The 16723-nt window shown below is 43.9% G+C and overlaps 1 protein-coding gene across 2 annotated transcripts in view; it reads left to right on the forward strand.

The window, feature by feature from the left end:
* Nucleotides 1-11951: 11951 nt before the first annotated feature.
* The window catches only part of ERO1A (endoplasmic reticulum oxidoreductase 1 alpha), a 42465-nt gene continuing 37693 nt past the window's right edge, over nt 11952-16723 (forward strand). For both annotated transcript variants that reach the window (XM_084877753.1, XM_084877754.1), the window contains exon 1: nt 11952-12310. In XM_084877753.1, coding sequence (XP_084733879.1) covers nt 12182-12310 — 129 coding nt within the window. In that variant the 5' untranslated portion in view covers nt 11952-12181. The remainder of the gene's footprint in view (nt 12311-16723) is intronic.

Consider the following 16723-nt stretch of genomic DNA (forward strand, 5'->3'; position numbering starts at 1 on the left):
GGATGTGCCCCGCAACCAACGTACATGCCCTTGACCGGAATCGAACCTGGGACCTTTCAGTCCTCAGGCCGACGCTCTATTCACTGAGCCAAACCGGTTTCGGCTATATATAGTTTTGATGGTCTATTGGTATAACACAGTCCTACTATCCAGGACCTCTAGATGCGGAAGGAGGCTATTTCATTCATTTCTTCATTCAATGAAAGAGCTACTAAGGGTGCACAATCTGGTGGGGAGATGAAAAAAAAGTAATCTCAGAATGTAATAAATTATATACTGTAATGTAATACTTTTTTAAAAAATCCTCACCCAAGGATATGTTTAGAGAGGAAGGGAAACAGAGAGAAACATCAATGAGAAAGAAACATTGATCAGTTGCCTTCAGTTGCCTTCTATGCATGCCCTGACTGGGGCATCCGTATACCAGTATGTGCTCTGACTGGGAATCCAGCTCGGTGCACAGTACCACAGTCATCCAAACTGGCCAGGCTGTACTGGAAGTAAAACATGGTAATGTTACAGAGCAAGGCGAGGGGAACTCATTTAAAACAGATATCTGAAATAAGGACCCAGTTGCGCAACAAAGCGGAGAAGAACCTTCCAAGCAGAAGGAACAGCAAGTGCAGAGATCCTAAGGTGAAGACGACCTTGGCTCACTTCAGAAACAGAAAGGAGGCCAACGAGAGCGGAAAGCGGTGGGTTGTGGAGATGTGGGGCACGAGATAAAGATGCTCAAGTAGGCCGAGTCAGACATTGGAAGTCTGATAGAACTGTCAGATTTCTGTGCTTTTGGACAAATTACTTAATCTTTCGATGATCTGTAAAATGAGCATAATAATTGTACCTCTCTCTTAGGGATGCCATAGAGTATTAAATCAGATAGAATGCCTACAGCCATTAACATGATAAGTCTGACACATAGTAAGCGTTCAATAATGTTATTTTAAATTATTTATGTTAAGGGAAGTAATGACCTCAATTTTTGCAGGGTAGGTCTCTGGAGCTGTACCTTTCCCAGCCTTGCTCTTGGGGAGATTTTGCTCTTGGGGAGATTTTGCTGTTGTTCCAGTAGAATCGGTCAAGTTCTCCAAATAGAGTCCATTCAATTTCATCTTATCCCCTGGCTCTGAATTTTGAGTTTTAGTAGGAATACCCTATCTATACATATAAAGTGCAAATTTATGAGAGTTAAGTTATCAAACTCACATAAACGATGTCTTCAAATTTATTTGGAAAAGTATGTGTGTTGTGTGGATATTCTATTCTGTTTCTAAACATAACTGGGAATGGCAGCAGATAATAAACAAGGAAAATGAATTGAGCAGGAATAGGCCCTTCACCCACTCAGCTGCAACTATTCTGGTCAAACGAGTCCATCCACATCAAAATATAGCACCTCTGACGTCAGGAAGTAAAGAAGAGAGAATAAAGCAAAGAGAAAAAAGACAGCACAGTTGGTTCAATTCAATAACTCTTTATGAGCACATACTAATGTGTTATTTCAACACCAATATTTTAGACCCCCTTGATTCATTTTCTCTTTCTCTTGCCCATCTGGCAAAATTCCAACTTCAGATGAGCCTGTCTACTTTCCCCATGCTTGCATCAGAACGGCCCTGCTCCTTTTTTTTTTTTTTTTATCTGTACCTGTAAGACTATCCCTTTCCACCAGAAAATGTAGCTCAATTTGTAATTACACATTCATAAGTCTGATGAAATGGTTAGTGTCCTTTCCTTCAATAGACTATAAGTTCCAGGAAAAACAAGAACTGTGACTATTTCTTGCTCATTATTGTAAACCCAGAAGATGGTTATATAGATAAACTCCTGAATGAATAAAGATGTGAGTATGTCAGACACCATGATAAGTAAGCAGAGATACAGAAAGACTAAGAAATGCCATCAGGACTCAAGGAACTTACAATATCACAGAGTAGAAAAGAAGAGATATGAGAAAGTAGAGCTAACTTGTTTGTTTGTGATTTTTTCCCCCCGGGGGGTCAATAAAAGAAATGAGATAGATTTAAATCTTCAAAGAATTATTTAAGGATGGTCTCCTACTTACCTATAACGTGGCATTGATGGATGTGTGGTTTTAAAATACGTACACAAATTTTTTGGTATTCCCCTCTCCTCCTCTCCTCCTCCCCAACCCCATTCATCAGATCTAGTGCCGTGCTCTGAACAAATAGATTACAGTGGGAGAGACAGTATATGATTAGAGACCAGGTCATAAAAAGCATGAGTTCCTCTTTTTTTAAAAAAAAAAAATATATATATATATTGTATTTTATTGATTTTTTACAGAGAGAAAGGGAGAGGGATAGAGAGTTAGAAACATTGACCAGCTGCCTCCTGCACACCCCCCACTGGGGATGTGCCTGCAACCAATGTACATGCCTTTGACCGGAATCGAACTTGGGACCCTTCAGTCCACAGACGGACGCTCTATCCACTGAGCCTAACCGGTTTCGGCAACATTGGGTTCCTCTTTATTCTCCCTTGGATCATGCCCTCTGTGAGAAGCCAGCTGTCCGGTGATGAAGACACACCAGCAGATCCATGGAGAGGCCCACATAGCAAGGATCAGCTTGCAAGAAACGGAGGCCTGCTGCCAGCAGCCATGCGAGGGAGCACAGCAAGCCTGTAGGTGACTGCAGCCCTGGTCCCGATTGCAACATCCTTAGGACCTGAGTCACGTAACCCGGCTCAGCTGTTTTTGAGTTGCCGGCCCACAAAAACGGTGAGCTAATACATGTTTGTTGTTTTAGGCCACTCAGTTTTGTGAGAAGTTGTTATACAGTGACAGACAACTAATGCGACAGGAACGGATATTTTTCTAGAGACAGACTGGGAAATAGAACAGATAGGCAGGTAGCGACTGTATGTACTCCCACATAGCCACAACTCTTCCGTCTGTCAGAGACTGTCATCCCAAATATCCACCCAATGCCTACAAGAGTGCACTTATTTAAATGTGTCCATGGCTAAGCAGTAAGATCTTAAGGTAGGGGATAGAACTTAGAATTTGTAGGCATTTTGGAAATACTCTTCTTTAATCAAAGTAATAAATACAATAAGATAGTTTCTTTAAAAAAAAAAAAAAAAAAAAAAAAGGTATTACAAGGTTTAGGTTATAAAAGAGGTGTCTACTGCCCCCACCTTATTCTACCCCAGAGTCCCATTCCCCCAATTCTTTTTTAAAAATATATTTTTATTGATTTTAGAGAGGAAGGAGAAGGAGAGAAACATCAATGGTGAGAGAGAATCATTGATCTGCTGCCTCCTGCATGCTCCCCGCTGAAGATTAAGCCCGCAACCTGGGCATGTGCCCTGACCGGGAATTGAACCATGGTTCATAGGTCGATGTTCAACCACTGAAACCACTGAACCACACCAGCCGGGCACTATTCCCCAATCCTTTTATACATATATTTAAACAGTAAGGATTGGCACATGTGACTATGGATGCCGGCAAGTTCAATATCTGCCGGGTCAGACGGCAAGCTGGAGGCCCCGGAGAGCTAATGTTTCCGTTCTAATCGGAAGGCTGTCTGCGATACAACCAGGAAAGGCTGATGCTGCAGATGATGTCCAAAGGGAACCTGCTGGGGAATTGTCTCTTGCTTGAGGTAGGCCCCATTCCCCAATTCTCAAACATGTGTGTGTGTGTGTGTGTGTTTAAATATATTTACCTGCATATTTCTAAACAATATGCTTATGCTGCTGTTTCTTGATAGCTCAACTTTAGGATTTATCTTTTGACTTCCCATATGGAAGATAAAGATTTAGCACTCTAGATTCCCACTTTCCCTAGCTTCGTCCTCCATGCATACAATACATACAAGTTTTGGTTAATATACTATTCAACATTTTTTAAAAATATATATTTTATTAATTTTTTACAGAGAGGAAAGGAGAGGGATAGAGAGTTAGAAACATCGATGGGAGAGACACATAGATCAGCTGCCTCCTGCACACCTCCTACTGGGGATGTGCCCACAACCAAGGTACATGCCCTTGACCGGAATTGAACCTGGAACCCTTGAGTCCACAGGTCGATGCTCTATCCACTGAGCCAAACCATTTAGGGCTCACTATCCAACATTTTTAAAAATAAATTTGTTTATATTTTAAATGTATTGTTATTGATTTCAGAGAGGAAGGGAAATGGAGAGAGCGATAGAAACTTCAATGATGAGAGAGAATCATTGATAGGCTGCCTCTTGCTGGGGATTGAGCCCTCAATCTGGGCATGTGTCCTTGACTGGAATCAATGCCAGGATCCTTCAGTCTCCAGGCCAACGCTCTATCCACTGAGCCAAACCGGCTAGGGCTATCCAACATTGTCTTTTTACCGTGGGTGATGTAAGTCAAGCAATATACTACAGCTAGGTTTGCTTTGTTGTAAAACTGTTCAGTACTTCTTGGAATGAAAAGCTGTCTGGTTTTAACCACGTGCTTAGTTTTGCCTGGCTGGTTAGAGCGTTGGCCGTTGGACTGGAACCCAGTCAAGGGCACACACTTCCATTGCAGGCCCTAGTCAGGGCACAAGGGGGAGGCAGCCAATCAGTGTGTCTCTCTCACATTGATGTTTCTCTCTCTGTCTCTCCCCCTCCCTTCCACTAAAAATCAATGGGAATAGATCCTTGGGTGAGGATTAGCAACAGCAACAAAGATGTGCTTAGCTGTTGTTGTTGTTGCTTTTAATCACCTTTTCTTCCCAACTTTACAACTGTGAACGCCCTCTGAATAATGTTTTTCAGAAAGTCAGTCGGATTAGGTGTCTGGAATTGGAACACATCCAGTCCTGCATTCCCCAGAGACACTCCTCCAGAGGCCTGCTTTCCTGTCTTCTTGCTCTAATCTGGGCTCTGGGGGGTTGCATCACTCTCTCCTAGAACTTTTTATTTTTATTTTTAATATGTATTTTATTGATTTTTTACAGAGAGGAAGAGAGAGGGATAGTTAGAAACATCGATGAGAGAGAATCATCCATCAGCTGCCTCTTGCACACCCCCTACTGGGGATGTGCCTGCAACCAAGGTACTTGGCCTTGACCAGAATCGAACCTGGGACCTTTCAGTCCGCAGGCTGACGCTCTATCCACTGAGCCAAAAACGGTTTTGGCTTTCCTAGAACTTTTCTAACTCTTCTCCTATGTGCTACCTTCGCTTTTCTGATACCCAGGTCCCCTTGTTTTTGTTCACTCATTTGTTTGGACAGTATTTTTCTGGAAAAAGATTTAAAGATGTGCCTTATTCTCCATAGCTAACAATATCTTAATTCTATCCTCATATCTGACTAACAGTTTGGCTGGCTGTGGAATTCTCCCCCATTTGAACGCCTTCCCCATTGTCCTGGAGCTCCTGATGCTTTTGTAGTTGCCCTTCGGATTCGCAATTCTTTGTAGGCACCAGGTTTTTTGTTTTTCTTCCTGAAAGTTTTTCTCTGTTAAGGGTGTTTTCCATTCCTAGAACTGGTATTCAGTGTGCCCTCTCAATCTAGATAGCCATCCTTCAATTTTGGCTATTTTCTATTACTTTTAAGATTATTCTCTCCTCTGTTCTCATGTTGTTTCTCAGTGGTACTCTTATTAGTCAGACCCTGTTCTACTTAAATTAATCCTCTATTTTCCCCATCTCTTCTCATCTATTTCTTTTTATTCCTCTGTGTTTTTTGTTTGTTTGTTTGTTTTTTGTTTTTATTCCATTATCTAGGACATTTCCTCAATGTTTCTTCTAAAGCTTTTGCTGAAACTTTTTATTTTGGTTATCAGATATTTAGTTTCTAAGAACTCTTTCTTGTTCTCAGATTGTTCTTTTTTATAAAACCGTTTTTAAGTCTTTGACAATATTGATGACAGCTTTTTGTTTGTCTTCCTTTCTTCCCTTGTTGTTTCCTCAATGTTCCTTTTCCCCCAATTTCTTTTGGTCTCTGTATTTCATAATTGGAGGCTTTCCCTCACAATCTGGCCAGACTTCGTCTTCTGGCCCTAAAATAAAAAGGCAGTAAGTGGAATTCTGAATGTGTCAGTGGGAGGGATCAGCTGTATTGATGTTTTTGATGCCACTGTTTATTCCTAGAAGACTTCTCCACCTCTTTGAGAATGGGAGAGGAGAGAACAGGCCTGATGGGGGCACGTGGGAAGCAGGTGTAGTACAAGGCAGCGGCTTTGGAGCTGAGCCTTACAGGGGAAGGGGTCTGCTGGAGGCAGGGAGGAGTTCTAATATTCAGCGTGAAAGGACTTCACAATCCATTGTCCCTCCCCCCTCCCTCACACGCATTTTGGAACTTTCTCTCTTTCCTCTTCTTGGAACTGTGCTAAGTGGAGCCCTGGCTTTGTATTCACTCTTTTTTCTTAACTGAAAAACCCCGATCTTAAAATTTACTTGCTAAGTGAATTTTAGATAACTTTCTTTTATTTATATTTTTTAATGAATCAACTGGTAGTTGATCCCTCATTTTCTCATCAGTTTCCCAACATCCATACCTTTTGTGAATTTTCTCTTCTCAGTTCGATTGTGTCCTTTCGCCCATCACAATTACTCCTGCCCAATAGGACGGCTTTGCCTCTAAGCTTTTAGAGTTTGAGTCATAATCACACATTGCCCTGTGACATCGCATGCTGTTATTATCTCTTCAAGTTTGTTAGCTAGTTTGTTTGCACACCCATTAATTCATTCAGAAGTCATCTTGGGTAGCACATACATAATACTAAGTGCTGGGGAGCCTGAGACTGCCAAGGCGGGTTCCCAAACCCACCTGTGGAATGGGAGAAACCCAAACATAAACATAGAGTCCATTGCATGTGGTGAGCACAATTACGAGACCTCATGGAACCAAAGAGGAGGAACTCAACCTAAGCAGAGGAGGGGTGCGGGAGGGAGCCAAGTGAAGTGAAGGTGATGGGTGTAGGACAGGGGAGGAAACATTTCAGGAGAGGAAACAGGCTGAGCAAAGATGTAGAGGCTGGAAGCAAGGTCCATATGGGAAATTGTTAACAGTTCACTGACTTATAGTCAGAGAGGTGCTAGAGATGAAGCTGGAAGTAGGTGGGGCCAGATCATGGGGACCTTGAATGTCATACTGAGAATCTTAGATTTTATTCCTTAGGCCATCATGAGTATTGAAGAAATTTTAAAATATATTTTTTTATTGATTTCATAGAGGAAGGAAGGAGAGAGAGAGATAGAAACATCAATGAGAAGAGAGAACCATTGATTGGCTGCCTCCTGCACGTCCCCCACTGGGGATCGAGCCCACAACCCAGGTATGTGCCCCTGACTGGAATCGAACCCGGGACCTTTTAGTCCCCAGGTTGACGCTCTATCCATTGAGCCAAATCAGGCAGGTCTAGTACTGAAGATTTTAAACTGCAGTGGGGCCCAGTCAGATTTGCAATTTTGAGAAAACAGGCTAGTGTGGAGGCAGTTTTTTGAGGGGTCCATACCTAAAGGCTGGATGATCAGTTAAGGAAATGTGATAGTCAGGTGAGCGTCAATAAGGGGTAAAACTAAGTCCATGATCATAAAGATGAAAAGGAAGGGATACACAAAAGACAGAACTGGCAGAACTTGGTTCATCAACAGGTCATGGGAAGTGAAAGAGAGGGAGCAACTGAAGATGGCTTTCGCTTCTTGGTGTGTAGATGTGGGTGGTGGTGTGACCAAACATTTCTGCGAAAACCAGATGGGTGTGTCCATAGGCAGTTGGATTTTGAAGCTCAAGGGAACTATCTGAACTGGAAAATGATTTGGGAGTCATCAGCATAGATGACTATCCACAGCAGCCAATCAGGTATTTAAAAGCATGAGGTTGGGCCCTGACCAGTTTGGCTCAGTGGATAGAGAGTCAGCCTGCGGACTTAAGGGAGCAGGGTTCAATTCCAGTCAAGGGAACGTACCTTGGTTTCGGGCACACCCCCAGTGGAGAGTGTGCAGGAGGCAGCTGATCGATGTTTCTGACTCTCACCCCTCTCCCTTCCTCTCTTGTAAAAAATCAATAAAATAAAAATAAATAAAAATGAAATCATGAGGTTGGGCAAGTTTCTCCAGGGGAGAATATATAGATGAAGAAGAGCCCTGAACAAAGGATAGACTCCTTAGAGGTGGGCTGAGGGAAAGCTGGTGAAAGAGAGAGTGAAATAATACCAGTGAGAAATACCAGGAGAATCTGGAGTATTTAATACATGGGAAATTTAACTAAAGGAGGGAGGAATCAGCATTGTCAATGTGCAGCAGAAATGCCATGATGTCATGACAATGGTCATTAGACTTGGTCAGGGAAAGAGCATGTGCAGGAGGGTGGAGTAGGAAACCAGATTGCACAGTGATTAAGGTGCGAATGGGAAGTCAAGAAGTGAAGTCAGTTACTATAGATAGCTTGCCTTTTTAGGAAAATTCTGTCAATAAAGATGGTGAAGCTAGAGCTTAGGTGGCATAGCTCCCCAACTCAGAAGATCTCAACTATCTTGAGAGAAAAGTATAGCAATGTACCATGTGTGTATTTGTATTGAGTAACTATTAAATAAGTAGATTTAATCAAATATCAGCACCAAACGTTCAGATTTTTATTTGCCTTTATTCCTTGTGTGTTATAATATTCCTTTCCTTTGACCAACATTTTTTCTTTAACTTATTTCTGTCCCATCTGTTCAATGCCAGAAAATGTTTAGGTACTGGGACACTTCCCACAGAAATCTTCATGTCTCATTTCAAGCTACTTCCGGCTTTGGTCATTAAAAAAAAAAAAAAAAAAAGCTGATATTTGCACAGTAATCAGAATTCCATCAAGAAGTGGTGTGTACATTAAATCTAAGTTGTGTTATTTTTGTAATGCCTAGTATTAGAATAACAAGGTGTAGCCTTGTTCATCTCTGAAGGATTTAATGTTTAGCAAAGGTATAATAGGTGGGAGGCTGGAATTAGGGAAATAAAAGGTTGAACTATGTACCCTGCGGGTACTCCTTAATTAGTTTTTGAATGACTAATCAGGTATTTAATGGACTTCAGAACACAGGCAAGACGAGGTGGTAGCCAGAGCAGGCACAGTTCGAGTAAGCTCACACAAAGGTCCAACTTGAAGGATTCTCAGGGAAATGTCAGGGATAGTGATACAGTATGTATAAACTGTATTTTATACCTTCTAAGATCTTCTATAAACCAGGAGGGAAAACTTATAATTATCAAGAAAATAAATAAAGATCCAGCCACTCCACTTCTGATATATATCCAAAGAAAACGGAAGCATGATCCCAAAGACATATCTGCACTCCCATGTCCATTGCAACATTATTCACAATTGCCAAAGTCTGGCAACAACCTAAGTCTGGCAATGGGTAAAGAAGCTGTGGCATTCATACACAATGGACTATTACTCAGCCACGAGAAAGAAGGACATCCTGCTACAACCATTTGCTACAACAATGGGTAGAACTTGAGAGCAGCATGCTAAGTGAAATAAGCCAGACAGAGGAAAACAAATACTACATCATATCACTTATATATGGGCTATAAAAAGTAGAACTCATTGAAACGGAGAGTAGAAAAGTGGTTTGCAGGGTTGGGAGGGGGGAGGGGAGGACGGGGAGAATAGGGAGAGGTTGGTAGAAGGGTACAAACTTTCAATTATGAAATGAGTAAGGTATAAGGATCTAATGCATAACATGTGATTATAGTTGATACTATAGCTGATAACACTGCAACTGAAATTCGGTGAGAGGTGAACTTACATGTTCTCATGCGGTGGGGGAGCTAAATTATGTGGGATAATGGCTGTGTCAATTACCTCTATGGGGGGAATCTTTTCACACTGTCATGTATATTAAATCACCACAATGTACATTAAAATAACTTATAATTTTCTCCATTATATCTCAATAAAGCTAAAAAAAAAGGACAATAAAGTAAAAAAGTTGTCTTATGTAGTGATTGTTTATAAGTTTGCTGGGGATTTGTTCTGGGGAAGAGTTTGAGTCTTAGGGAACAATGACACTTTTCACTCTTCCAAGTTACAGGCTGTTGCATCAGGGTGAAAGCCAGAGCTGATTCACGTTCAGATTGCTTCCTTCTGCATTTTTAGTCTTTCTTCATGCAGTTTCCTCTTTCTGTGTCTCTCACTTTGATGGCCTCACCTTCAGATATTGATGCTGTGGTCACATGAACAATGTTCATTCATTTTACAAACAAGTGCAGGGAGTCTCTCACTTTGATGGCCTCACCTTCAGATATTAATGCTGTGGTCACATGAACAATGTTCATTCATTTTACAAACAAGTGCAGGGAGTCTCTCACTTTGATGGCCTCACCTTCAGATATTGATGCTGTGGTCACATGAACAATGTTCATTCATTTTACAAACAAGTGCAGGGAAACTCCCTGCTAAGATCTCTACGTGTCACCAGGCACGTTTGAATCATAATCCCTGTTAAGGCGTTTAAGGAAATGACACCCAGTGGCAGGAACATAAAGTAGAAAACTTCATAAAAGATTGCATACTCAGTTCCATTGGGTGTACTCCCACATGCAAGAACTGGGCCTTGTACATTGTTATGTCTAATGTCAGGCTCAGCCTGGCACAGAGTTAATTTATTGGATTACTTGCCATTGATGGACAGAGGATGTGATTTTAAGTAATGTACATGAACATTTTATGCCTATTTTTCTCAGCCAGAAAATAGAATACCTATTTTGGGCCTATCATATTCTTTAAAAAAAAAATAAAAAAATATATATATATATACATATACATATATATATATATATATATATATATATATATATATATATATATATTATTGATTTTTTTACAGAGAGGAAGGGAGAGGGATAGAGAGCCAGAAACATTGATGAGAGAGAGACATCAATCAGCTACCTTCTGCTCACACCTTCCACTGGGGATGTGCCCGCAACCAACGTACATGCCCTTGACCAGACTCAAACCTGGGACCCTTCAGTCGCAGGCCAATGCTCTGTCCACTGAGCCAAACCGGTTTCGGCAGGGCCTATCATATTCTAAGCTACTTCATTAAATGACGGCTTAACAACAACAAAAAAAAGACCAAAAAACCCCCCTAAAAAGATAATTTGATAGACTTGAACTTTTAATGTGTAAGATATTGGGAAGCTTTCCAGGTTCACCTTAAAAATAACAAAAAGCTGATAGACTAGTCCCCATTCTGAGGATCAAGGGACCTGGCTCTACGCAGGACCCAGCTCAGTTCTGGCTCACACCCCTCACCTCCCTGGCCTGTATCCCCTCATCACCTTCGCTGTCCCCTTTGACTATGGAATGTGGCCAGCACGTATAAAATACACACCAGATTTCAAAGGTTAAAAAAAAAAAAAATGCAAAATAGCCCTGGCGGGTTTGGCTCAGTGGATAGAGCACCAGCCTGCGGACTGAAGAGTCCCCGTTGGATTCCCATCAGGGGCATGTACCTTGGTTTGGGGCACGTCCCCAGTGCGGGGTGTGCAGGAGGCAGCTGATGGATGTTTCTCTCTCATTCATGTTTCTAACTCTCTATCCCTCTCCCTTCCTCTCTGTAAAAACATCAATACAACACATTTTTTAAAAAATGGAACATATTTTACGAATAATATTGAGTCTATTTTGAAATACTTTGCAAATATTGGGTAACATAAGTCCTTCACACCAATGTCACCTGATCCTTTTTGCCCTTTTGATGTGACTACGAGAAAAACTGAATACACATACAGCTCCGAGTCTAGATGAGCGCTCCCATCCCTTGCAGCTTTGGCAGACGGCTGGGGGCGTGCATGGGGCGGGGGGCTGCCAGGGACAGGAATTTCGAATTTCGCACGATTCTGCGTGGACCCGGCAGGTGGGCCCGGAGCGCGCGGCGGGCGGCGGGCCCGGCCTCCCCGCTCGCGACGTCAGGGCGGCGGCGCGGCGGGCGGGTCCGGGAAGCGGCTCCGCCGCCTGCCCCGCGCGCAGCAGGAAACCGGCCGGAGGCCCCGGCGGCGGCGGCGCGGGCGGCCCGGCACGTCCGCAGGCTCCGGGGAGGTGGCGGCCGCTGAGAGGCCGGGGCGCGAGCGGGCGGGGAGGTGCCGGGAGGCGGGGCGCGGGCGGGGCGGGCGGCGCGGCTTCATCTGCGGACGCACGGCCTGCTCCGGGGCTGCTTCCCCAGGGCGCCGGGCGGCGATCGGCTGGGCCGGCCATGGACCGCCGCTGGGGCTTCCTGATCGGCCTCCTGAGCGCCGCGTGGCTGCTGCTCCGCTCCGGCCACGACGAGCCGCGGCCCCCGGAGACGCCCCCGGAGACGGCGGCGCAGCGGTGCTTCTGCCAGGTGAGGGGCGCGGCCGGCCGACCTCCCCGGGCTCCCCGGCCCCGTCCCGCGCCGCATCCCGCGCGCCCCGGCGGGGGGAGGTGCTGGGGTGCATCTTTGCATCTGCACCCGCCAGGAAGGAGCCCCCCGGGGCCCCTGCTCCCCCGCCCGGCTGAGCCCTCTGCCGGGGCGGTGGGGACCGCTCTCCCGCGCTCCGGATCGGGCGTGGGGCGGGGGTGGTGGAGTGGTGCGTGCCGTATGTTTCCACCCAGTTGGCTTGTGCATCTTTGCATCGGTCTTTTCTACGCAGGGAGGGTGTGCACGGCGTGCGAGCACACGCACCGTTTTCTCTTTGCACAGAAGCGGGGTCTTTCTAACGTCCAACTGCACCCGCGGACGCGGTGCCCGTGCGGGGTGCCTCCGCCAGCCTTTCGGGCCGGGCCCGGCTTTCCCAAGGGGCGGAGGAGAGGTGTGGTGTCGGTGCTGCTGTCAAACCTCGTTGTCAGGCGGGGAGCGGCTTCCTGGGGCTTTTCTGTGACTAAGCCCAGCGCCTGGTTGGTGTCTTTGGGTCGCGGCACCTCTTGGCTCCTCACCCCTGTGCGTTTTTTTTTTTTTTCTTTCATTTTCCTTAATGGCATGAGGTTCTCTTACCGCGATAGCCATACAACAGGTCTGAAGTGGGCTGATAGCAAATTTGATATCGAGCACGTTATGATCATTTCCTTGTGTTAGGGATGAACAAAAAAATTCAAAGAACTTTCCAGGTTTCTGAATCTCCAAGTTCTGGTATTTTAATGTCACGACTCTTAAAGACACCGTTTAGTTGGCTTCTGTGGACTCAAATGACAAAATTGAGGGTAGGCATCCATATTGTTCCTTTTAAGTAGATTTTACTCTTCATTTATTGTCAGGAATAACATTTTATGTTTGTAAAGGCAACCGTACGATGTCACAGAGGACGGGAACACTCATGGATCAGGAGAGATCTTTTTCACTGCTTTATATCCGCGGGTTTGGTTTTGTTTTGTTTTGCTTAGGGATTCGGGTGTTAGATGTTATCTGGCACCTAGTGAGATAAGTTACAAAGAAGCTGCTGCTTTACAACTAAGAGATTGAAAAGCTCCTTTACCTTCAGTGATCACAGTATTTCAATAGGAAAAGGGTCGTTTTTCTTCCGACCACAGAAATCATGTGACACAAAGTTTAAACATTTAAAAATAAGTAATGTAGAAATCAGGCCTGTGGTGTTGAAAGAAGATGCCCCAAATCACATTTTCAACTGCGTTCTAGAAATTGGATAATGGGGTAAAATTTCATGTTGAGGTTTTCATTTTTCACTCCCCCCTCCCCCAATAACCTTTTCACATATCTAAAATTGGGGAGCTTTTAAATTTTAACATCTATTGATTGATGGATTTGAGAGAGAGATTTGTTGTTCCACATATGCGCATTGGTTAATTCTTGTATGTGCCCTGGCCAGGGGCTCAAGTCCACAACCTTGGCACATCATGCTTCTTCCTTTCCCCAAAACCCCTCAAATTTATAAAAAGAAAAATAACAAAGAGCTACAAAAAAGGAGTTGTTCCAATCTACTCTATCAACAAATGAATACTTAATGTTCTTTTTTATGGTCACAGAACAATAAAATTGATGAAGCCTAAGTTATTTGCCAAATAAAGTATTTTGAGCACTTTTAGAAAGTATTTCAGATTTATATGAGGTTGAGGAATATATTCTTACAGTGCTTTAGGAAAAAAAAAACATGATGTCTGTGGTAGGACTGGAAGTTGGTATTGCACAAGGAAATTCTTTAGAAAGTATTTTTTTGTTTTGTCTTTCATTGAAAACAAGTTTACCTCTCACCAGAGACCAGCGAACAAGCAGGCCAGTGTTATTTCTTTTCTTTTGCCTTTTATACAGTATTTGGTATTCAGTTCAAACCAGTCAGAATCAATGGAGAAAGCAATTGAGGCTCCTTCTTTCATGGCCGACTTCTGGTTATCTAGTTCTGTGTTCTATTGGGGCTACAGATGTAAGGTTTTTGGAAATTTTTACTTTAAAATTTATTGAAAACGTGGCCTCCCCCACCTCCCATTAAAAACCTGTTGTAGGCTGCTTTGGGGAATAAGAGCCCTTTCACTGGAAGTATTTTAACAGTGGTAAGGTAATAATAGCGATTTTCATTTTACTTTGTCACTTTATTTTGTGTTTTTGTTGATTTTAGAGATAAAGGTAGAGGAAGAGAGAAATACATAGACTGGTTGCCTCCTGCGTGTCCCCTACCAGAGATCCAGCCTGCAACACGGGCATGTGCTCCAACCAGGGAATCAAACCGTGACCTCCTGGTTCATGGGTCGACACCTAACCACTGAGCCACACCAGCCAGGCTAAATTTTTAATTTGCAGAAAAATCATGAAGATAGTACAGAGTTTCCATATACTCCATACCAACATCTTACATACCTCACAATTAATGAACCAATATTAACACAGTATTCCTAACTAAAGTCCATATTTTATTCAGATTTTCTTGGTTTCCCCCTAATGTCATTTTATTTTGATATCAACATTTTGAGATAAGAACTGTTACTGTTTCTGTTTTGTATTCAGATAGGAAACTGAGGCCTAGAGAGGTTTAAAAAATGCAGGTAAAGAAACAGCAGATAAATAGTAGAGATGAGATTCAACCCTGGCTCAGAGCCCGTATGCTCACCTTTGTTATCCGCTGCCTCCTCCTGGAAGGCGTGTAGGAGGGGATTGCTGTGTTGCTTGGGAGGTTGCAACAGAAGCCTTCCAAGGCTTTCCAGTTCTTAGGAAACTAGGACTTAAAACTGGGTGATGTTATTTCAGGCCTACATTGGTTCTCAGGCCTACCATTCCTCAGCAAGGGCCTTTTAATTGCCACTTATTAATTTGGGCCCCTGCCCATGGCTGAATACCATCTGAAGTTTCACATTTAGCATGCATCAATCATGTTGTGTGTTGTGTGTGTGTGTGTGTGTACATTTTTAAAAACTCAGATGTCTGTGGCATGGCCAGGTTTCTGTTGCACTTTGGGGAACAGGAGTAGTAGTTATTTAAGCAGGCTGAGTACATTCTGAGTACAACATCACGTCATCTTTATCATGTGTCCGCACCTGTCTTTTGGTTTTCCTTTAGGTAATAGGACTTTGCTTTGTTTCCAAGATTCAGCTCTGGGTCTGTTGACTGGATTTCTACCGTAGTCTTCCTTGGGACTCTGTTTTGGTACCATGACTGGTTCTCTAGTTGCTAGAACCGGGTGTGGTGTTTTTCCTGCCAGACTTCCTGCCAGGTTTCAGGTTCTGCTACCTGTTGGCAGGCTTATCCTAATGGTCAGATGACTTAGATCCCCAAATTCCTTTCCATCTTGTCTTTGCTGAGCTCTCTCTACCCAGTGGTCCCCGTTCTGCCTCCTTAGCTGCCCTGCTACCCTCTTGTTGTAGTTGGGGAAACCTCTGAGTCAATTTCTAAGGTGAGACGATTTAAAAATGTACCATGTAAGCCCAACCCGGTTTGGCTCAGTGGATAGAGCGTCGGCCTGCGGACTGAAAGGTCCCGGGTTCGATTCCGGTCGAGGGCATGTACCTTGGTTGCGGGCACATCCCCAGTGGGGGTGTGTGCAAGAGGCAGCTGGTCAATGTATCTCTCTCACCGATGTTTCTAACTCTCTATCCCTCTCAATTCCTCTCTGTGTAAAATCAATAAAATATATTTAAAAAATAAAATAAAATATATTTAAAAAAATAAAAATGTACCATTTAAAATTTGGCAGGTATAATGCCCTGCCTTCTCTCCTTTTGAGGCCTCTGGGTGATATGCCACCTTTGCCAGGGATGCATCTTGCATTCCTTTCTGGCTTGGGGCTTCTTATAGCTTCCTGTGTAATGAGGATGTGGATCAGTAGAACGTTGGATGCAAAGGGTTGTTATCTTTGCAGCTTGCTTCCCTTGCTCTGTGAGGGCACGCCTGCCACTTGAGCCGGTGTGGTCGGGGCACCATGGGTGACACGGCGGTACAGGGGTCTGGCTAGGCAGTGCGGTGCTCGTCTGCAGTGAGAGTGACCCTGCACAGCAGTTCTCCATTCATTCACCCGCCCATTCCACAAATAGTTGTTGATCATCTAGCAGGGGTCCTCAAACTTTTTAAAGTGGGGGCCAGATCACGGTCCCTCAGAGAGCTGGAGGGCCGGACTATATGAACTACTAATTCCTACTGTAACACCTCGGCTGCGCTCACTGCCCAAAAAACCTGGCAGGCCGGATCAGACTCCCCTGGGGGCCGCATGTGGCCTGCGGGCCGTAGTTTGAAGACCCCTGATCTACGGTGTGCATTCTAGCAGTTCAGCAGTACTAAGTTCATACAAAGAGCAACAAACATGATTTCACTCTCAGGGATTGTGAACTGTAGTGGGTG

The sequence above is a fragment of the Pipistrellus hanaki genome (genome assembly GCF_964339955.1).
Source record: "Pipistrellus hanaki genome assembly, chromosome: 1".
NCBI classification, from domain to species: domain Eukaryota; kingdom Metazoa; phylum Chordata; class Mammalia; order Chiroptera; family Vespertilionidae; genus Pipistrellus; species Pipistrellus hanaki.